Raw genomic sequence first — 23,922 nt, 5'->3', positions numbered from 1 at the left:
AATCACACAAGAATAAAACCATTCCAAAATTATAACTTCTAAACCCACGGATAGTTGATGATGACTAGAACTATAGAAATTGGTCACATACCCATATACATTCATTTTCCCCAAATCACAAGAACAACAATCTTATTCTAGTACTTTAACCAATTTGTCGCACACTCAAGAACTAGACATCTCAAATTGAATGTATTCATGTATGCTTTAACCAGCCCTCTGAAGGCCATGATTCTGCCTAAATGAAGTTGTTTTCTTCTCCAACTCAATTACAAGTTGCCAAAGCACTTAAATATCAAAATAAAACCCTAAAATACCCAAAAAATCCAAACAAACACTAAATTAACTTAAATTTCTAAAATATTTGATTTCCCAAACAACAAAAAATCCCCAATTTATAAATCTTTGAGTAGAATATGGTCCCCTACAATTATCCATAAACAGTGCTCCATTGAACTCCCCTAGTAAAATACTACACCTCAAGTTTTGTAATGGTTCAACAGTCCATATTTATAGTTCACATGTGATAACTCCCCCAAATCATCCACCTCCTCGGACCTCGACTGCACCATGCCCGCAACAATACCATTTACATTTTGCAGTGAGATCCCTCTAAGCAAATGAGTGAACCATTTTGGAGCATCGAGAGAAATTGAAGGGAAATTTTTAGAATCTCTTACATTACAAAGTCAGCATAACAACCTTTTGGTAAGTTTGCATGGGCATACACTACTTGAACTCCACAGAAATTAATTTAATGTTACTCATCTAATTGGTACTTGCTTGAATTTGCATTGGCCTATTTTTGCTCTCTAGTTAAAAAAATGATGAGTCATTTCCACATATCTAGTTCCCAACTAGTTGGCGATTCTCAATAAATGATAAAACCTCCGCATCCTTCGCATTTTGATGGTTGTTCAAGTCTTCATTTTTCTTACTAGTTGGATGACATGGAGAACTATTCTAACTGTATTGGTTGGGTTGACCACTAAAATATCTATGTAGTTAAATCAAAACTTTTCAGTTTAGCAAAGCAACATTAGAAAAAAGTTGAAAGGGGCAAAAATTATCGTGGAGAGCCTTCTGCTGCCACCTGATCTACCACTTGGTCTAAAATGAGATATATTTTTAGAGATAAATATGCACCCATTCTTACAAGGAGCAATTAGTGGACCAACTGTAGTCTTAGGCAACTTACTTCTAGTATCATTCATTATTACCTTAAATTTAGAGACCCTGTGTATCAGTTTGTTCCTAGTGAGGAAATGGTGATTATGTTAAAAAGGGTTGAGGGATGAAATTAAATAGCATGTTATTTTGGAAAACCTAAACACCCCACCATTCTATTTGAGGTATACCAACATGGCTTTAGAAACCAAGAGATTTCTCTAGGTTCGAATGTCAAAGATTTTAATTTCTTAGTGGCCATGAGGTAGTCATAGACCCACCCAGGATGTTCAAGAGAAAACTTAAATTGTTGAGGATAAAGAGTCAAATATTAATAATGCTCATACAAATTGTTGTATAATTGAGTCTCAAGAGTCAAGACTACATAAATGATTTGCCTATTATTAGTGCACAATTTTTTAATTCTTCGGTGCACATGAGTCATGCATCTTCTTATCAGAATAGGGTCTTAGACTTGTCTTTAGAGACCCTAAACACTGATGATAGTTCTAGGCCATTGATGGACCTTGAATTGTCCCATACTTGGTAGTTAAGACATAAAATGAACATCAAGAAGAGTCACCAACTACTAGGAAAGATATGTTTGTCAATGACCCTGCCCTTCAACCTCAATTGTGCATTTCTAACCCAAAGTTTCCCTGAAGAATCACCCATCCACTCTCTCTCATCCTGTCCGTCAACAGTTTCCCTTGGAGCTACATTACTTGGAGAGATAAGGTTCCTGAAAGACTTAGGTCTTTTTCAAGACAGCAATCACAAAAAGGATAAATACACATTATCTGCTTCAAAGAAGAAGGCCCTACAAGGCTCTCAGTCCCAACATGTGTATTATGTGTCCTGAACGCAATGAAACAAATGCTCATCTCTTCATGCACTGCAGGGTGACAATGCAGCTATGAAATGCTCTCTTTTCTTGCACAAGGCAGAGTGGGTGGCACCTCAGAAAGTTGGAGAGCTTTTACTAGTTAAATACAGGGGTTTTGGCAAAAATAGAAACGGTAGAGCTCTTTGGAGTGCAGCAATTTTCACCATTCTTTGGACCATGTGGATTGAGAGGAATGCTAGAATTTTTAAGAATCGCACAACCTGTTCATGGTCATCATGGGAGATGCTTCCCTTTGGTACACTCTTTCAGATTCATTTTGGGGTTCATAACTTTTCAGTCTCAAAAGGGATTGAAAGGCACTTTTTTTTTTTGTAATTAAGTCGATGTAGGAAAAGAAGCAAGACCTTGGGAAGATCCATGTTGGAGACTACTTAAGAAGAATTGGATTGATAATTGTTAGGTTTAATTAGTAGTTTATTATATATTTAGTTTAATTAGTATAGTATTATGTGTATTTTGGGGGTTTGTTTGTAATATTTGTGTAAAGTAGGGGTTTATTTCTAATTCATGTAGTTTTAGGAGTATGCATGTAATTTTATGTGTTTAGGCTTTCTTATAAATAGTGTGTGAAAGCCATGATGTAGGTAGTTATTGATGAATTTGAATTGGAATTGAACGTGAGCTCCCCTCTGGTATCTGCCCTCTCCTCCCTTCCCTTCTATTCCTCTCTTCTATTTCTTCTAAATTCTCCCAAGGCTGCAGAATCTTGATGCTGCCCCTGCATCATAAATACACCTGTTTTTTTCTGTTTTTCTGCCCTTCGGATCTCTGATGAGGCCTCCTTGTCCTCCAAGACTTGTAATCTGCTTTTTGGATATCCATAAATCATATTCTCTCATCCATAAATAAATAAATAAAATATTCAGCACACTCACACACAGCAAAGGGAGCCAAATCTGATTCATTGTCCAACCAACATAAAATATGCATACAAACATTGTTAAAATTTAAAAATCAAAAAAAAAAAATTAAAAAGAAAAGAGCAACCTGCCATATTTTATCTCACTAGTATATAGATTCCTGTTAACTCATTTTTTTTCCTCTAGCTGCAACCACTTTAGATGATGAAAGTTCACAAATAAGTGGTTTAGGGTTTAAGGTGGTCAGACTAGCTTCCAACATTTTTCCTGATGCAACTCTCGAGACACAAACCTGCACATTTAAACTTGCACTATCCCCTTTCTTTCAACAAACAAAATAAAAAAACATAAGAGATAGTTGAAAGAAGTAAAGAAAATGCGGAGAGGAGTAAACAACCAATCCAGCAAACTACAGCTCTAATAATATTGCAGGTACACCTGTTAATTTCTTAGAGAATAGATGTCCAGAGACAAATCTGCCTCATAAAAAAATATGACAAGCACATTAAAGCCTAACAGTTACTTATCCCAAAGTGATTTACCCCACAATCCAAATGCATATAAACTCAGCAAATGCAAATGATACATGTGCAGAAATGCTAGCATGCAGAGACAGACGCATACAAGTTAAAGAAAATAAGAGAATCTACACAGCAGTAAGTAGGCAATCAGCTTAAAACCCTACAGAGTTAATCTCCAATCGGCTTAGTTATCATATGACATGACTAGTACAATAGTAGTGAAGAAAGAACGCAGTTCACAAATGAATGACTTACCAATCTGGTGACTGCTTTCTTTCCATATTCATCACCATTTTCATAAACATGCTTGAGAACTGAAGGAAGGACTTTCCAGAATTCATTCACGAACTCACTTCCCTTCCGCCTACTATTTTGCAAAATATCATTTGCCAAGTATAGAAAGGAAACACATTGGTCTCTCTGGGAAGAGTTCAACAATTTATCCCATGTTTCAACAATTTGCTTGGCCTTCTTCCGGTGAGAAATACACCACCGAGACAATGCTGATCAGTTGTTAAGGAAATAAACACCAACACAACAGTCACAATATTAGAGAATTGAAATCACATGCAAAGAAAGAAATTGTGGAACAGATGTTTAGATTCTCTTTTTTTTTTTTTTTTTCAATGTTTTATCTTCATAAAAATAAGTATCTGAATTTGAAAATAGAAAAATGTCCAAATTATAGGCTCCACATGGCGTTACTTGGCTGATGATGATAAATTCAAAGTTAAACAATTTGATTCAAGAAAACAAGGGAAACTTGGGGGAAATTGATTTAGAGGTAAGGTTTGTGAAAGAAAGGGCTGAAAATTAGGGATTCAAATCTGACTTGGAAGTAATTAATGAGAATAATAATGATAACAAAGAAAACACCATCAGAGAATCAGAGGCACTTTCTTGCTTAACTCTAGCAATAACTTTTCTATAGTAAAAGAAACTGTATTAAAGAAGAAGACAAAGATATCTTAGAGAGGATAAGAAATCCTCAAAATGAGGGGAAAAACAGCCAAAAGAGAGGGGAAACAAAAAAGCAAAGAAACAAGAATTAGAAGAGATAAATTAAGAAACTAATTGCAGACGGGCCCTTCTTCAACTTTTGTGTGCCACAATAATTAAGCTCAACAATCAACATGTGATCTTGAACATACAAAACTAAGTAGGTGAAATAAAAAGAAAGCCCAAAAATAGCCCAAAGTAAAGATCCTAAATACCCTTGAAACAGGAAAGCAGTTAAATAAAATAACCCAAAAATGGTCTCATGAAAAGTGCTCTGCTACAGTTTCCATTAACATTAATTGCAAAAGGGTACAGTATTCTTAACTTAATATTCAATTCATTTCCCATCTCAAGCATCCTTCACCATCATCCCACCAAATCAATGCATGTGATTGGCAACTTCTTTTGTGTCTTCTACAAAATTTTAAAGAGCTGAGTTCTATCACTATTCTTCACAGATTGCTAGTGATCCCAATTTTTTTAAGGAACTAATGTTGCATACTAAACTTTATACTAAACCAAAAATGTATAAACAAGATACACATAAAAACACATGGACACAATAAGCTAAGGAACACAACCAAGACCGACAACCGTGTCACCAAACAAACTTCCATGAGTTACAAAAAGTCCATTTTCCATCCTATCCATTCAATGATAGTCAAGATCATATCAGAATGTTATAACTTATAAAGCACACCTAGCCTTGCAATTTATTTATAAAAAAAATCCAGCTGACAAAAAGTAAAGATGCACATGGACATTGAAAAAAAACAAACAAACAAACAAACAAACACAAAAGTAGACCAAGCAACACACAATAAGGATTCTGTCTGAAGCCCAATCTCCTTTGGTAAAGTGGACCTGCTATATTTGCATATCTGATTCACACTTCCGTAAATCCATCAATATATCAAATATCTAAGAACTATAACTCACATTAAACATCACACCAGAAGATCCAAAATGTCAAACTATCTGGCAGATAAATATATTTTTCATTATCTCTGATATTTAAAAAATTATGAGCTTACCAACCATGTCACCAGACTAAGACATTATTGTTACACACACACATGTAGCAGGCACACAAGTATATTTTTCATTTTCACCCATATTTACAACTTACCAGCATACCAAATTTTTTAATATCATTCATACACATACATTTATGTATATAGATCCATTGTGGTCTGCTCCTTCCCTGGACCCTGCATATGTGGGAGCTTTGTGCACCGGGCTGCCCTTTTATACATATATACATTTATAATTATATATAAATAAAAAAATTGTATATGTCTTTCACACAGTTCGCTTCACCACAACATGCAGTTGCTTCACCAACCAAAATACCGTACTCCCCGTCTCCAGACATGATTAATTATTTGTGTGTCAATAATAAGAATACTGCAAAACAATTACCATCAGCATGTGTTATGTAGATCTTTCTTTTCCAATCCCTTCTGTTGAAGTTAAGCATGGACACTATTGCTTATATTTAGCAATTTTAAGCTTCTATACTTCTCCAATAGCCTGACAGTTTAACAGCCTTATTTTGTAAAACTTAGGAACCATGCCATAAATGTTGGCTAGAATTTTAGCACACATAATGAAGATCCTTGAACAAGGTCATTCCAAAAAAATCTATAACCAATTTTGTAATTTAGGCATCCCTTGGTTCACACATCAAAGAACTTCTTTAGCAAAAGACAACAATATAAACAGGGATATTGTGTTTTGTAATAGAATCCAAAAGTCCACAAAGAACAAAAATATCTTGTTTCGAATCCTGATGCGATTACCACTAGCATCCTAATGCAACAATCACCATAACCCTACATCCACCAACACAATCAGTAACATAAATAGTCTTAAATCACAGAAAGTTGCAGAGCATGAAGGCCTTCCAAGCTTAGTTTTTGTCAACACTACAAGGCCCACTCGTAAAATTTGGAAATTGCTAGATATGTTTAATATATAATAAATGACATTATTTGATATTTTTTCATAAGCTTACCCTCATGCAGAGGGAAAAAAAATTTCCTTTGAAAAGCAAAAGAAAGGCACCATGGGCACTAAGGGGCTGCAACAGAAGTATTAAAAAATAAAGGATAACATGAAGACAAAATCAATGACAACTAGAATATTAACAAAAGCAGCCCATTGTATGACATAGTTCTACAGCTCGTTTGGAATCACTTATGAAAGGTACCTTTTCTGAGGCAAAAAATAAAAAATATTAATAATAATAAACAAAAAAATTCTCCGAAAAAGTACTAATAATAAGCACCGAACTGAAAACATGCTAAAAGTCATAAATACTGGTTGGTTGTGAATAAAAAGTGTTGCTTATAAGTAATGTTTGGATACTCACTTTATAAGTGTTACGTGAATATATGTTATTATTATATGAAAATATTATTATATTTCAACATATAATTATTTAACCATTATAACCAGCTAGTAACTAAAGCAACCCCATAACAATCGAGACGGATTGAATAAGCTGCGACCAGCTTATGTGCAGCAGTTACAACCAAGCTAAAATCTAAGCACCAAGTTAATAGCTTTTTCTACTTTTTGAATAATAAAAAATGTATGAACAGCTATCCAAAAGGATACTATAGGAGGAGAACAAGATGCCCTCCAACAATCAAAAGAAAACAAAAGAGAACAATCAGAAACTACAATCCTTCCAATCCCCAACTAGATCAGGCAGCAGCACACCCCAAAAAAACCCGAAGGAATGGTCCAAGAACACAGGTCTATCCCACAACAAACAAGGAGAGATAGTGTGATCCTTGAAAGTTCTCAAATTTCTCTCAGTTCATATGGTTCACAAAACAGCACAAACTGTGATGCGCTATAACCCCCCCCCCCCCTTTTTTTTCCTACTCTTGCTGAAGGCCCAAAATCTCACCATCAGGAAATCACCCAGCACCTGAGGAGACACCTAAGCTTCATCAACAAGAAAAGTGGGCACTCGAGAGATGGGATGCACATTGCAATGAAGGAATGGGTGAGTATTTGTTTCATTGCACTCATGGCACATGCGCACATTTCAGGGTTGAGGGTTTCCAAGGGCCTTCTGATCTGAACAAACCAAGTGTGTTAATCCTGTTCACAGTCACTGTCCAAATGAAAGTCCCAATCTAAAATCTGTCAGTCATTAATGAAGAAGCATAGCCATGGTCAACGCATTCCCCAGAATTTCCCACAGCCTATTCGATAAAACTTAGACAGAATCTTGTAAAGGCCGCTGACCAGGCGAATGGACCAGAAATCCCTCACCCTCATAGATCTCTTCTTCTTTGAGACAAGTGTAAAAAAGGTAGGGTTCACACTATTAACCACCACCCCATTTCTATGGAATTCCTCACAAAAGCTCATAAAGTCTCATGCAATTCTCTGGATAAAAGGCCACCCTGAATCTTTCAAGGTCTTTGCTTTCTCCCAACACATCTCAAACACTGTTTTCCTGACTTCATCCACTTCAAAAGGCCTCTCGAGGGTTATTAGCTTATTTCTCATCCAATTCACCTCCCACGTATGATGTAGGGTGAATTCTCTGACATCAATCAAAGGATCAACCTAGATCAGTTGTTCAATCCACATTACAACCTATATTCTTTAGTACAACACTGATTTCTCTTCCATTAAAGTCCACAAGCTCCCTCTCCTGTTTGACCGTATCCAGGACCAGAGTACCATTTACTGCTAGAGGCCTGCTACACGCATTCTTCTTCTTCACCAAGCAACCATGCCGCCAGCACATTGCCACATGTCTCGCATTAACAGCACTTTTCATCTTTACCCAAATCCATAACTACTACCGCCCTCTATCTCCATCCCATCACAACTTATGAATCTGGTTTTAAATCAATTGTGAGGGTAAAATCTTGAAGGCTTGAACCATTCTTTGCTTTCTTAAGCACATAACCATTCAGTGAATCAAGTGCATCTATCCCATTTGCAAATAAAGATCATTCTTCAATCCACCAGGAAGCGGAAACACAATTGGCAATACTAACATTTAAAATCCATCATATACAAAATTCTACATCCTAGTTAGTCCCAAGCGGAGAAAAGCATGGCTTTTCATGCTGGAGGGAGGAATAAATGAGAGCAGGAAAGAGAGAAAAGAGAATTGAATTAAAATAAATAACAAATCTCGGGCCCACATTCTATTTACAGACAAGCCAAACAACAGAACCTTGGCATTAGCTTTCACCATAAACACCCATCTCACAACCAACAACAGAATTATCGGAGGGGCTCTCAGATTTCTCATATGCTTTTTTTCTCTTATACGTCATAGGGCTGGTGATGATAATGCTAATCATTTTTGGAGGATCACTGGGTTGCAAATGCCTCTTTGTCAGCTTTGTTTCCTCATCTTCCGTTTTTTTAACTGTCTTCCATACATAATTCTCCAATTTATTCCTTTTATGCTTTGATGAGGAATTATCTCCAGTGGAATTTCCATTTTTTTCCAAAATCTAGATGGGAGATAAGTGGATAATTAGACTCTTGATTCATTTGTTCCTCATCCCAAGCATAATGCTCGTACCTGGCTTGGGATCACTATATTTTCTTCCAATTATTTTCTAGCCAATTTTATGAAATTCCCAAATCTTTTCCTTTTCCTTTGGAGAATGCTAACGTTCTATCTAAGTTTGAGGCTTTCGTCTAGACCTTAGTGCTTACACAAATTAATGTCAGTGACTTTTTGCTGATGGGGAAGCCTAGCAAAACAATCAGTCCAGATATTTGTGATGCGCTTGGATGCCAATGAAATTTCTTCATTGTCAGGCAGCCAAACAGCTTTGAAGTAATTTTTTCATCCTCAACAGTAAGATGTGGCAGTGTACTTCATTCACTATTTGGGTTTTGTGAATGGAAAGAAATGCTGGAATATTTAATGATCAAGCTAAGGCTTCCTACTTGTGGGATTGAGTGGTCTTTCTTTCTTTTCCTTGGGCTTTGGTTTCTGATCCGTTTTGCATTATTTCTTTAATAGATTTAGAAAGGGATTCTGGGACAACTCTTCTGTAGTTGTTCATTTCTAGTTGTAGGGCATCTTGTTCTCTAACACTTGTATTTTTTCTTTTTTATTAATATATATCTTTTTCTATCAAAAAATAAAATAAAAAATAAACCAGCAAATCGCACAAATATGGGAATAACTGTCTTAGTATTTCTTAGCTGTTCTATTTAGCAATGACACTCATCAAAAAAATGAATTAGAATATCAGCTATCATATCAAAGTAAATACAAATACAGTCACTTTGTCGATGAAATAAATATATAATACTGCAAAAAATAAGTATCTCCACAGAAATCCTTAAAATACATCGAAATATCAATTACTTCAATTCAGCATCACTAGTAAGGCAGACCAAAAGGCATATTTTCAGATGCAAGTAAATTGTTAAAGCCACATCATGAAGGAACAGATACATTCTATGCTTTGTTGTGAATTGTTGAGTTTTGTCAACTTCTCAATTAATATCTGTCCATCAAAACCACCGTTGCTCATCATGCTGTTTGACTAGTTCTCACATATTCCTGCAGCAGAATACCCGAATGAAAAAAAAAAATGAATTAATATTATTCTACAACGAGGGAAAGTTCTTCTGCATTCACCAAAAATAAGGAATAAGTTAATAAATAAAATCATCTATCAAAAAGAACAAATGGGAATTAAAAAAAAAAAAAAGGGTTATCTAACAGGACATCTCAGCTAGCATCACCACCTCAACCCTAAAACCTCAAAAATGATCTATGAGAACATAATCAGGGGCATGATTTTGAAGAATAAGATTTTAGGCAACGAGCTCCTTAACAATGGCCTCTAGTATCTTAAGTAGCTTAACCGCATTAACTCCACAACAGACAAAAATCATTATCTTTTTAAGATAAGATAAAAATTTATTAAAAACCAAAACAATGTACAATAGAATGAGGACGATGAAAGATTACAGTAAAGCCACCCTCCAATCCCTTTTTTAGACAATAAAAGAAGGAATATTAAATTGAGCAAGAGAAGTTACAACCTAAGGGGACAAGAGCTCCACCTGAAAAAATAAAAAACAGAAACAAAAAATAAAAGAAAAAAAGGGCGTCCCCGGGCCATAACTACTTTTATGTAGAGAGGTTGTTTCCTTTGACTCAAACTCATGACCAACCGGTCAAAAAGGAGCAACCTTACCGTTGTTCCAAGGCCCGCCGTCAAAAACAAAAAATAATAACAATAATGAAAATTTAAAAAGAACAAATAAAAAAAAAAACCAAAACATACTCCTAACAAAGAAAACCCCTTTTCAATCACTTTCTGTCATAATTCACAAAGCATTTTAAATTTGCAAGCACCCTCGGACCCTTCTTCGCTTTGTACTGACCTCAGTCAAAGTGCACTTCAATTCCACCAGCATCACACATTTTTAAATCCAATTTTTGGGCTTATAATTCCTTCCTAGAACCTCCACTGGTGTAGGTCAAATTTCATCATTGCACTGCAGTTAATTATCCAACCCAGTGTTCTCATAAATAGGAACCCCCTCGAATCCTTCCAACAAGGCAGGATGTACAGGTCCCCAGAAGATCACAAGAACCAGAAACATATCCATATTGTTCCCAAATCTCATCCAACAGTGAACCACCATCACAGTCAAACTCACTGACATCATCACTATTGCTATCAGAAAAATCTCCTCATTTCTTAGCCTCCTTTCCTTTGCCAACATCACTTGCTATATCCTTCATCTTAGCAAGTGTATCTTCCACAATGCTCAAATCTCCTTCAGAATCTCTCCTCATAATCGTTGGCCTTATCTCACCAGAATACTCTCTTTTGGCTTCATATAATTTCTTCATTTCTGCACCCATCATTGCAGCCTTCCAACGAGATTTTGTATTTCGTTAACACCTTGCTGAATACCCACTTCTTCCATATGTAAATTTTGGCTAAGAAAGTGAGCTTGTTCAGAAACAGGGTTGTGCAAGGGAAGGGCCTAAACACCGATATCCTTGCCCTACGATGCCTATATGTGAAAGTCCCTGTTTATAAGATACTTCTTTTGAATCCAAAGAAAGGCCCACAGAATTCTTGTCAAAACTGGGCCTGTTCTACTAAATGACCCAACTTTGTTAAAAAAGAAGCATCACCTTTCTCACAAACCTGGCCCAAATCAAGGATGAGAACCAGATGACCGGGCCCAGACCACGTAGCCTCATCATCCCCTATCACAGCCCTAGCCACCTCTGCAAGATTAGCAGGAACCACCAGAACTCTAGTTCCCTGCACCTTATGGACGTTCACCTCTGATCGAGCGGCACTGTAATCTGGTAATGGCAACCCCAATTCCTTCAATCACAGATAAGCCCCACACCTAAGACACAATTTTTCTGATTGTGGACTATTTGAGCAGCCTTCACCTACCTTTCCTTCCATCACCACCTTACTCCACGGTCTGGGAACTGAAGTGCTTGCAACACCTACTGCCACCCTCCAATCCCTTTGAAGGTCGGCAATGAACTCAAAAAAATAGACACCAAATGAATGGATCCAAAAAGAGGCCAAGAACACCAGCCTATGCCATAATAAACACAGAGAAGTTGTGCGCCCCTTAAAGTTCTTGCATTCCTCTCAGTCCAAAAAGTCCATAAGATGGCGAAAACTGCACCGCTTCACAAAACCCAACCAATATCTGACAAGCAAGAGATTTCTCACATTACGAGGCGCCATCCAAGCCATTTGGAAGCAAGAGAAGAGAGCATTCCAAATATGAGATGCCACCTTACCATCTAGAAAAAGGTGAGTGTAGTTTCGTTGGACTCACAACACAACAAGCACATGTCAAGACTGAGAAGCATGTAGGGCCTTCTTTTATATAATATATCATGCATATTAATCCTATTCAAGAGTCACAGTCTAGATGAAGGTCTAAATCTTCAAAGGAACCTTAGCCTTCCAAATGATGTGGCTCCAAGGAAAAAAGTTGGAAGAAAGGGTTTTTAGGAGATGTGAGAAAAAATATTTTAAGAAAAGCCCCAAAGAATCACCCTCCCAAACTCTCTCATCCTAGAAGGAACTTAGCGGCCCAACACAAAGAGCAAGGTGGTAAGCTTGTCACCCTCTCTTCTATTGATATTCCTGAAAAAATGAAAATGCCATGAGAGAGCCCCACGCAGAAGAAAATAATACGTTGGTAAGTGCATTGAGGACAAAAGAAAGCTTAAACAACCAGCACCTTCAGCTCCAAAGAATCCTAACCCACCCCATCCTTCCAAAAACATACCTGTTCACATTCCCACTTCGAAGTAGGTGAGAAGAAAGAATTGAGACGCCACCTGTAAAGCTATTATTTATATAATCAATGTTTTAAAACGTGAAAACGTAGTACGAGGAATAAGCCTTAAGGCATTCAGATTGCGAATTTCATTTTTTTGATAAAAATATGTAAGTAAATTGCATATATAGTTTTAAAATAGAGTAAGAAAATTACAAATAATAAGTAAAAAAAATCAAAAATTCAAATATAATCGTAAACTAATTTTTCTCCATTCAAAAAGACTAACTTTAATTTATTAAGTAAATCATGCCAAGAGGTAGTTATAACATTAAAAAATTAATTATTTTCAACAACTCCCAATTATTTTGGAAAGGTTGAGGTCCAAGAGGCATAGAGATAATGATCAAAGTCAGCCTGACAAGGATATCCTAAGTGACATTTTGAGGGAAAAGCTTCCCAATTGTTTGAAAACACGAGAGTCATATGGCAAATAGCAAAGCAATGTAATTCATCTTATTAAACCTCCATAGGCAATGTGTGTTTTCCAAGGGAGTAAGCAGGCTAAATATGTTTACAGTAGCTCGCGAGTTTTACCGTGATTAAAGAACACTCACCCTCCCCTAAAAAGCTTTCTATGTAATTCTTACTCTAGCACAAGGAAACATCATTATGTGTGAGGAGTCATACTCCCTTTTTTCCTAAGGCGCCAGTCAACTTGCAAGATAAATCCTACACTAATAGATGGTCACCTTCCAAACAAGCACAAGACATGTAGTCATAGGCAAGCAACATCAGGCCCTACACAAGCTTGGCTCACAACACACAGAGAGGCAAATCCAAGAATCAAGTCGGCAAACTCGCCAGCTTGAAGAAAGAATGCTTTTCCAACCAAAAGAGTTGTAGGTCTAGCACTAACAAATAAGAACTTGGAATTTCCAAGACATTTCTCACTAAGCATTTCAACCAAAGAGATTTACCATTTGTTAGAACTTTAAAAGCCCAATCCTAATTTGGCAGGAAGAGTGGTGCTCACGTTCCTCTCAATCCTTTCTAAGCTCCCACCATTAGTGGTTGAACAAGTAACCTCCATTTTATCAATTGCATCTTTCTGCTATTACTGGATCCACCCCAAGAAAATTTTCTATTTATTCTGATATATCATAAAGTGGCTTTCATTCCAGTTGTTTGTATCATGTACACTAGAATAATTGAGGTAACATATTTGACCAAAATGGCTCTACCAACCATAGAGAGACTCATGGCTTTCCAACATGACAGCCTTTTCCAATTTTTTTCTATTAACGCATTGTACATGCTAGAGTTGACCCTGCTATGGATAAAGGGGCATCAAAGTATTTGCTTTAGCTATCCGTGAAGGGAATTTGCAAAATTTGACCAATACAATTCTTTAGGATCTTGGACATATTGGGCAATAAAGAGTTCAAACATTGAAGTCAACCTTCAGATCATGAGGAGGACACAAAAGGAACCAAGACAACTTTGGATTCGCTAGCTTGGGATGCATAGGCCTAACAAAAATGATGACGATAATCAGCAAAGAAGAAACATCTAATTTAATGGTTCTACAAACTTTAATTGGGTCAAAGCTTTGTTCCTCCACTTTATAATTAACTAATGGCTAAGCCTTTCAATGTAGAGAACAAAGTTAAGGGAGAGACGTCGCCTTGGTGAAGGACCCCTTGAGTCTTGAAACTCCCTGCATTGCATTCCATTCCAACAGCCCTCAAAATTTTAAATAGGGGTGGCAAAACGGATCAAGACCCAACAGGTGACCCACTACCTGCTCGTTTAGACAGAGTTTGGGTTTGAGAGGAGGCAAACAGTTTATAAACAGGTCAACCCAAACCCAACCCGTTTATAAACAGGTTAAATGGGTTTGGGTTGGGCACTCGTCAAGTCACCCGTTTACATTTAAAAAATAATATTTTATAATTTTTATTTTTGCTTTTGGGCTTTTAAATAAATAATATTTTATAGTTACAAGTTATATAACAAGATTTGTTGAAAATTTAAAGCAGAAAAAATGATACACAACACAAGTGATAAATTATATTTATATTGTTGTTGTTTTTTAAAATTTAAAAAACATATTTTTTTCAAAAAAAATTAAAGAGATTTATTGTTTTTAAAATTTTAAGTTTTTTGTTAAGATATTAATAAATAAAATAAATGACTAAATGAATATTGTTTTTTTTTTAAAAAAAGTCAATTTTGGTGAAATGTAAGAGAAAAAAATTAAAATAAATAAATTATATTTTTACACAAGTGCTTAACGGGTACCCGTTTATTAACCGGGCAGGTTTGATTTTATAAGTTATTTACCCGTTAATAAATGAGTCAAGCTGAACCCAAACCTGTTTACCACTCACTCATTTATGACCCGCCATGCCCAGCCCGTGAACCCATTTTGAGGCACCTAATTTTAAACACTCCTAAGCATTGTTGTCAAAATTGTATGATTCTTCATTCAAATTGTTTGATTCTATTCCAGTGTGTTAAAAGGCATTATTGGGGTGCGCTTTAATACTTTTTCTACCCAAAATGCACCAAGGTGCAATTATAAGCGAAAATCCCCAAAGGCATGCGCCTTCTCGCGATAGGCATATGCTTTGACCCAAAAAGTGTGCCTTTTACACCTTTACCACAGATGTATACGCATTATAGATTGTGTACAAGATGTAAATATTAGGGTTCTTGCCCGTCCGTTCATTGAGATTCTTCAAATAACGAAACCTCCATTAACAAACGATCCTCTCTCATGACCTTCAAGAATGTTTCAAATGATTAATCGACACCAAATCTTCCTAATCTAGCAATTTATCTTCTTTGGTGATCTCTCTCCACATCAAGGACTTGACAGTTCCTCAACACTCGAAGTACTTCAAACCTTCTCCAAATCTTCAGTGTCTTCTCTCATCTTCGTGACCTTTATCTCATTCCGTGCGTAGCAACAATTGATTGAGGATCTATCTTCCACTGCATGACCTCTCTCCCATTGCATTTGGAGATTGTTTGGCAGAAAGAGATCACGGGATCTAAGAAGCCAATCGAGAGAGAGAGAGAGAGATGCTGAGAGACGAGAGTCAAGAGGGACAAAAGACTAGAGAGATGTGGGATTAGGATCTTAAATGGAGTTTATATATATAAGTGTATATGTCAGGGACACACGGCTCTTTTTAACCAAGAAAAGCACACATGTACTGAACTTGAAGTTCTGACTTTAGCCCTACTTTAAGTTATTTAGGGTTTAAAACTATATAATAAAATTTATTTTAATAAAATTTATATAAAGTTTAATATTTACAATTTATTTATGTACATTTTTAATAAAAAAATTAAATTCCCGGAAGGCTTATGCCTCGCCTTACTAGGGATAAAACGCCACGCCTTAAGTGGGATGCTTCTACATACTCAAAGGTCGTGGTGATTAGTAATCTACATTTCGGAGCAAGGAAGTGAAGGTTTCACACCTCCTGTTTGCATATGACACCTGCACCTCCTTGAGGACAACATAGAAAAACTCCGATAAGTCATTTTGTATTCCGAGTTTAAAAATCAACATCCAAAGAGGGATTGTCAACATCACTACGAGGTTAGGGTCCTACAAAGCTTCAAAATATTAGCACATTGTGCTTCCCTTGAATGGCCACTCTCCTATCTCAGCCTCCCTCTTGGAGGCAAGCCAAATTCTAAAGCCTCTTGGAACATTGTGCTAGAAAAGGTGGGTAGGAGACTAGAGAGTTGGAAGAGGGCATAATTTTCTCTTAAGGATCGCACACTCATTAGTGCCTCTCTTCCCAACATCCTAATCTACTACCTTTTCTTTGTTTAAAATTCATTTGAAAGTAGCCAAATCCTTAGAGAGGTAGATGCATGATTTCTTTCGGTTAGGTTCAAGGGTGGTAAGAGAAAGCATCTAGTTAGCTAGGAGGTGATTAGTAGACCTAAATTTGAGGGGGGTCTAGACATCAGTAATATGGCATCCAAAAACATTTCCTTGATAGACAAGTGCGTTTACAAGTTCCCTTTGGAAGTTGACTCTCTCTGGCATAAGTTGATAAAACGCAAGTACAGGATCCAACATTGGAAACGAGAGGCAGCAATGTCATCACTCATGCATGTCCCTTGAAATACATGTCTCAGGTGGCTGGTCAATCCTTCCCTCCCATCCGTTTCAAGGTGGGTAACAATAAAAGGTTTGTTTCTCGAGGATCTGCAGGTGGTCACGTCTTTGTTAAAGTGGAGAGAGCCTCAACTATTTAAACTTTCCTCATTATATAACGCTCCCATCAGCTCTTCCATTTCGCCCGAGGAAGGGTTCCTATTCATGGGATTACCACTTTTTTCAAGAATCTCAATTAAAGAGAAGTCAATGAGCTCACTATCCTACTCTCCTTGCTAGATCATTATATTCCTTCCAATAGACAGGATAAGAAAGCGTGGGAGGGTGAATCTTCGAGTATGTTCACTTCAAAATCTTTTTTTGTCACACCTTCTAAAAACCCCATCTCCTAACATATTTCCTCAAAACCACATCCTTTGGAGGGCTAAGGTTCCCAAGAAAATTTGAGCCTTTGCTTGGACCGCCAATTTTGGAAAGGATTAAGACACATGATTTGCTTCAAATAAGAAGGCCCTTAAGGCTCTCAGTCTAGAAATGTGTATTATATGTCATGAATGCAATGAAACAAACACACGTCTCTTCATGCATTGTAGGGTGGTAACATAGCTTCAGAACACTCTCTTTTCTTACGCAAGGCAAGGGTGGGTGGCACCGCAAAAGGTACTAAGCTTTTACTTGTTAACTATAGGGATTTTGGAAAAATTTGAACTGGTAGAGTGGAGCATATTCATTGAACCTTGTGGATTAAGAGGAATGCTAGAATTTTCAAGGGTCGCAAAAACTACTCACAGCTATAATGGGATACAATCATCCTTCTAGCTTCCTTTTGGGTGCACACCCTCTTTTGGGGGGTATATTGCTTTGCAATCTCAAAAGGGATTGGAAGGCAGAAATTTTGTAACTACATATATGTATTTTTTCTATTTTTTCTGATCTTTGGATTTTTGGTAAAGACTCCTTGCCCTCCAAGACTAGAATTTGCTTTTTGGATATTACTCGCAAAGGAAAACAAGAGTAACTAAAGAATTGATCACAAATCAACCAATTCACAAATAAACCACACAACTTTCAATTCACAACACACCATGTATCATAATTGGTTGAACCAATCATAATGCAATGGAACCCCACCTTTTAAAAGCTGAAAATTTCACTACTTCTTTAATACATAAAAGAATTCATCATTTATCTTTCTTCTCAGTTGTTTTCAAAGCTTACATTCCAGAATTCCTTCAAAAGCTTTGGAAATTCCATAAATTCTTCATTTGTTTGGTGGAATATTTATTCCCTTACTTGGTTCCAAACAAAAGGCCAAGAATACCTATTCCCAATGCAGTTTTATTTCCACCAAACTAGGAATAGATATTTCCCACACCCTATGGTATTAGCTATTCCTTCAATATTCTAGAAAATCCAAGAATATTTCACGTTTTTTCACCAAATTGCCCTTGCGTTTTCACCCCCTTGGGGGGGGGGGGGGGGGATTTGAAAGCAGAAGAGGTAAAGACTGGCAATCATCAACATCACCATTCTTTTTTGCCACCATTGTTCAATATTCTTGGCAATATGCTCTCGGCAACCACCACCCTTGCAGAAGCCACCTCAACCTCTTCATAACATAACATCATCTCCATCCTCAATGTACAACAAGAAGAAGCTTTTCTCACTAGAGATTTTGCCCAAACCCTTACCACCACAAGTGCCAAAACCTTCACCAACATTGACAGAATTGTTTAGAGAAGTCATGGGTTACCAAATATCTATGTGCTACCAGCATTATGCAGCAAGTTTCACAAAGTATCATAATTCTCCAAAGACACTATTTTCTTGCAGCTAATCATTATTTTATGTGATTTTTATTTTTTTTATTTTCTTCAAATCATTTCTTGCTAGATTTCTCTATCAATTTCCTTTTCTTTTGTAGAAGGCTTTTTTTTCCCTTTTCTAGGATAAAATCTAAACTTTTACTAAGGAAAAAAAATGATGTGCACAAATAAAGGACGATGAGAAGTCATCCAAAATTTAAATAGAGAGAGAGAGAGAGAGAGAGAGGAAAAGACAAAAAAGAACCAAATCAATGAATTAAAGCCTTCCCATAGTGCTGGCTATGAGTTGAAGGAATTCCTACAATATCACCCACAACAAAAGATCAAATAGAGGTGGAGAAACCCATAACAAAGAAAAAAGGAGGAAATCATCTCTTAAAATCTATGCATTTCTTCTCAAATAAATGCACCAAGCGATAACAAACAAAGCACAATCCTTTAAAACCCAAACTCCCTCTTTTGAATCTCCAAAGCCATTTTTAGACCCTAATGCCCTATTCATCAAGACAAGAGGCTTCAAACACATGCCTTCTATCACCTTGGAATGATAAATTTCATTCCAACCCACCCAATGCAATTACACACTATGCCAATAATTCAGCCAACCTAGTGTTTTATATTACATTGAAATACAACCTTCATCTCCTATAGTCTAATAAATTTTATCATTTATACCACCAAAAAGAAATAAATAAAATAAATGACACTGTTGACTTCAAAATATTAACATTCAATGCATGTGACAAATTTACTATTAAAATAGAACCTTCCAAATGAATGTGAGACTATTTTAAATCTTTAATAGACCCACATGTAGTCTCGTGCCAATACTGAGCTAGCCTTCTCCTATTATACAATTGTCAAATTTATATTATACACCCTATGAGAGAGAGAGAGAGAGAGAGAGAGAGAGAGAGAGAAGGGATGGGGTTGGAGGAGGGGAACCGGAGAGCAGTTGCAGGTACTGAGAATTCTTTGCCAAAGAGAAATGAATCCAAATATCTTGGATTTAAGAGAAATGGCTTTTAACTTCACATTTTCGGATGACAGGGTCCATAAACTCGGCACCATTTCACAAACTATGCCAAAGAACTTCCACAAAATATAGATATAATGGTAAGAAATCCTAAACAAGTTGTGTACAAATCATGGAGCATAAAATTCAAATAAATACTATCAAGACAAGCACTTTCGAAGTTCTGCTAAACGATTAAACACCAAAATTAACACACGAACCGAGAGGACGAGAGAAAGGAACAAACAATTCCTCATGCTGTGAACGACCAGAGGGAGTGAGAGAACTCCCACAGCCGGCAATCAGGCCGAGAGAGGAAGCTACTTCAAACAAAACTAGGTTTCGATTCGACTCGGAAGAGAATGACTTACCCGTCCGTCGTCCAGTAACCACTACCAAATTATTCCGAACATCTTATCCAGATGAGACAGGGGAGGTAGGAACATAGCAGGCCAGAGAGAGAGAGATCTCGGGGTGCTGGAGATGGATTGTTAGGAGCAAAACGAGGGTTTCTTTTTTCTTTTAGTTATTTTTGTATTTTTGGGTTCAGCGACGGGGAGCCAGATGTTCACAGGATACAGTGACTGATGACTCCCACTCAAAATCCTTTCCGGTAATAATCTCTTTTACTTAAATCACTTGAATAAGGATAACCGCGTCATTGAAAATGCTAGGTGCTAGGGAGTCGCCGCAATGTAATGGGGGAAAAGAGGGAGAGAGATATTGTTATAATTATATTCTTTATAAATTTAGAATGAATATATGATTATTTGTGTTAATATTTGTATGGTTATTCTTTTAGATTTAAATAATACAAGTAGTTTTTTTTTTATGGTATTTTGTTGCCTTAGATTGTAATATCCCTAATTGTTATAGTCTTATTTGTGTATGAGAATATATTGCTCGTGTGATATCCTATTGTTCCTTGTTTTTCTTGAGCATTGAGACTCACCTGGTGCTCGTGTTTGTAGGCTTGAACGTGTGAGATTTGGCTTACTTGTCGAGGGAGAGCTTTCAACGAGTGCCACACAGCCTTTACTTGAGTCCCATTTTGGGGGTCCGTGACACTAGGCATTGTTGTATATTAATTCATAATACATAAATAAAATAATATAATATTAAAAAATAATTAATTAATTTATAAAGTAATCATCAATTTGTCATAAAATATGCAGAAAATAAAACAGAAATGAGACAGAAATTTTACGTAGTTCAAATATACCTACTTCACGGATAGATGAGATCAAAACTTCACTATTTTTGGAGGAATTACAATATGATATGGAATCAACTTTGTATAAAATTATCTCTCCCAACTTCTTTTTTTTTATCTCCTCTTCCTCTCCTATCTCTCCGCTTCTTTCTTGTTTATTCCTTCGTCTCCTTCTTCTCTTGCAAAATATAGCTATGTTGGGGGGGGGGTCTATTTATAGCCATTATATAGCCAGCTAACAATAAATGTTGCCAGTCGTAGGATGCATGCATGCACTAACCTTTAAGGCATCTTCACATCTTCCTATGTGATTGCATGCGGATGGATAATTGGAATGGCTCATCCATGGTTGACATGGGAAACATCCACCATTATTTCAGAACACTTCCCCTTAGATGTCACTCATACATTAACTTCTTCTGCTAAGATCTTCAAGATGTCTCATTCCGATGAGATGAACCAATTTTTTGAATGTTGTAGTAGGCAAAGTTTTGGTAAACAAATCTAATAAATTATCACTTGATCAGATCTATTGAACATCTATATCACCATTCTTCTAGAGTTCATGTGTATAAAAGAATTTTGGAGAGATATGCTTTGTTCTGTCACCTTTTATGTATCCTCCTCTTAGTAGAGTTATACATGCAGCGTTGTCTTCATATAAAACTGTTAGAATATCATTGATTGATTGCAAACCACAATTTGCTTGGACATGAGAAATCATTTATTTAAGCCACACACATTCTCTACTAACTTCATGGATAGCTAGTATTTCAAAATGATCGGAGGATGTTACTGTTATCGTCTGTTTTACTTTTAAATAGCATAGAATGTACTTAATTCCATTCCAATGCCATTGAGTAGCAGTAGAGTTATATCTTACTAGTAGATTTACAGCAAATACAATGTCGGATCTTATACAATTGGCCAGATACATTAGAGAGCTAATAACACTTAAGTATGGTACTTCAAGGCCAAGTAATTCCACCCCCTCATCATGAGGTCGAAATGGATCCTTCTTAACATCAAGTGATCACACCATCATTGGAGATCCCAAAGGATGAATTTTGTTCATCTAAAATTGCTTTAATACCTTTTCAGTTTATTTAGATTAATGAACAAAAATTCTGCCATTTACGTGTTCAATCTGTAGGCCAAGATAATATTTTGTCTTTCCCAAATCTTTCATCTCAAATTTCGCCATTAAATAATTAGCTACTTTAGTGAGCTCTTCAGTATCCCAACTAAATTCAAATCATCAACATAAACAACAATATAGCAAATCAAGATTTCAATCTTTTAATAAAAACACATGGACAAATTGGATCATTTATGAATCCCTCTTTCACAAGGTACTCACTTAATCGATTGTACTACATGCGTCTAGATTACTTTAATCCATATAAAGAACATTGGAGTTTAATTGAATATAATTTTTTGTGTTTTTCTTTAGCTAATTTAAATCCTTCAGGATTTTCATATAAATTTCACTAACAATCCATATAGGTATGTTGTTACTAAGTCCATAAGACGTATGCTCAGCCGTTCAGTGACTGCAAGCCCAACTAAGAATCGGAAAATGATTCCATCCATTATGAGAGAATATGTCTCCTTATAATTAATTCCGAGTTTCTGTGAGAAACCTTGTGTCACAAGTCTTGCTTTATGTCAAGTGATTTCATTATTTTTATTTCGTTTGCACACAAATACTCATTTGTATCCCATGAGTTGGACATCTTCTGGTGTCTGGACAACAGGTCCAAAAACTTCTCTTTTTTATAGAGAGTTTAATTCCGATGTGATAGTCTCTTTCCATTTCAGCCAATCACTTCTATATCGACATTTATTAATAGATTTAGGTTCAGGATCTTCATTACTTCTAGTAATGTCAGTAGCTACTGCATATGCAAATGTATTGTTGACAACAACTTTATTTTTATCCCACAGTTTTCCTATGTAATAAATTGAGATCTCATTATTATTTTTAGGTACCTATCCATTTTCAAGGGATGTCTCTTTAGGAGTTTTCTATTCAGGAGATTCCTCTTCAGGAGGTTCCTCTTTAAGAGGTTCAAAATAGGGATTTCATTTTTAGGAGAAACAAGTTTGTGAATGTTGAATGGATTATCCATCTTTGTAACCTCTTCTAGAGTGTTTACAGATTTCAATTTTCTCCTTCTAGGAGTTTTATCTTTTGCACCAACAGGCCTTCCACACTTAACTTGGGGTTTAAGTTCATTAATCAGCTATTGCCCTTCAGGGACATCAATACGTGCTAAAATATTTGCAGCAAGTATATGAGATTTTAATATGGCCTTGGTATCCATAAAAGAATTTGGTAATTGATTTGCAACCCTTTGCAAATGTATAATCTTTTGAACTTCAAGTTCACTTTGATTTGTGCAAGAATTTAAATGAGATAAACTCATGGCATTCCTTGTGATTTCATATTGTGCTTCAGGCACTAATTTTACTCCCCCTAATGTAGGGAATACCGTTTCATCAAAATGACAATCTTGAAACCGTACTTTAAACAAATCACCTGTTAAAGGTTCAAGATATCTAATAATAAAAGGGGAATCAAAACCAATATAGATAACAAGCTTACATTGAGGACCCATTTTAGCTCTTTGAGGAGGAGCAATAAAAACATATACTACACAATCAAAAGTTCTTAAATAAGAAATATTAGGTTGTTGTTCGGAAACTAATTGCTTGGGTGAAAGATTATTGTAAGTAGTTGGCCTTATACGAACTAAACATGCAGTATGAAGAATAGCATATCCCCAAACAGATAAAGACAATTTGGTTCTCATAATCATAGGCCTAGCAATGAGTTGAAGTCTCTTAATAAAAGATTTAGCTAAACCATTTTGTGTATGAGTACAAGCAACGGGATGTTCAACATCTATTCCAAGTGACATGCAATAGTTATCAAAATTTTGGGATGTAAATTCACCAGCATTATCCAAACA

The 23,922-nt window shown here is 36.2% G+C and overlaps 1 protein-coding gene across 1 annotated transcript in view; it reads right to left on the bottom strand.

Annotated features, from left to right (window-relative positions):
* Positions 1–20,341, bottom strand: part of LOC131144568 (uncharacterized) — a 102,705-nt gene extending 82,364 nt beyond the window's left edge. The window contains exons 1-3 of the mRNA XM_058093270.1: positions 20,106–20,341; positions 9,916–10,023; positions 3,711–3,958 (exon numbers count right to left, since the gene is read on the bottom strand). Of these exons, the coding sequence (XP_057949253.1) occupies positions 3,711–3,958; positions 9,916–9,997 (330 nt within the window). The 5' untranslated portion in view covers positions 9,998–10,023; positions 20,106–20,341. The remainder of the gene's footprint in view (positions 1–3,710; positions 3,959–9,915; positions 10,024–20,105) is intronic.
* Between the last annotated feature and the right edge of the window lie 3,581 nt (positions 20,342–23,922).

This window comes from Malania oleifera, chromosome 12 (assembly GCF_029873635.1).
Source record: "Malania oleifera isolate guangnan ecotype guangnan chromosome 12, ASM2987363v1, whole genome shotgun sequence".
NCBI lineage: Eukaryota > Viridiplantae > Streptophyta > Magnoliopsida > Santalales > Ximeniaceae > Malania > Malania oleifera.
This window is presented reverse-complemented; position numbering and strand designations above follow the sequence as displayed.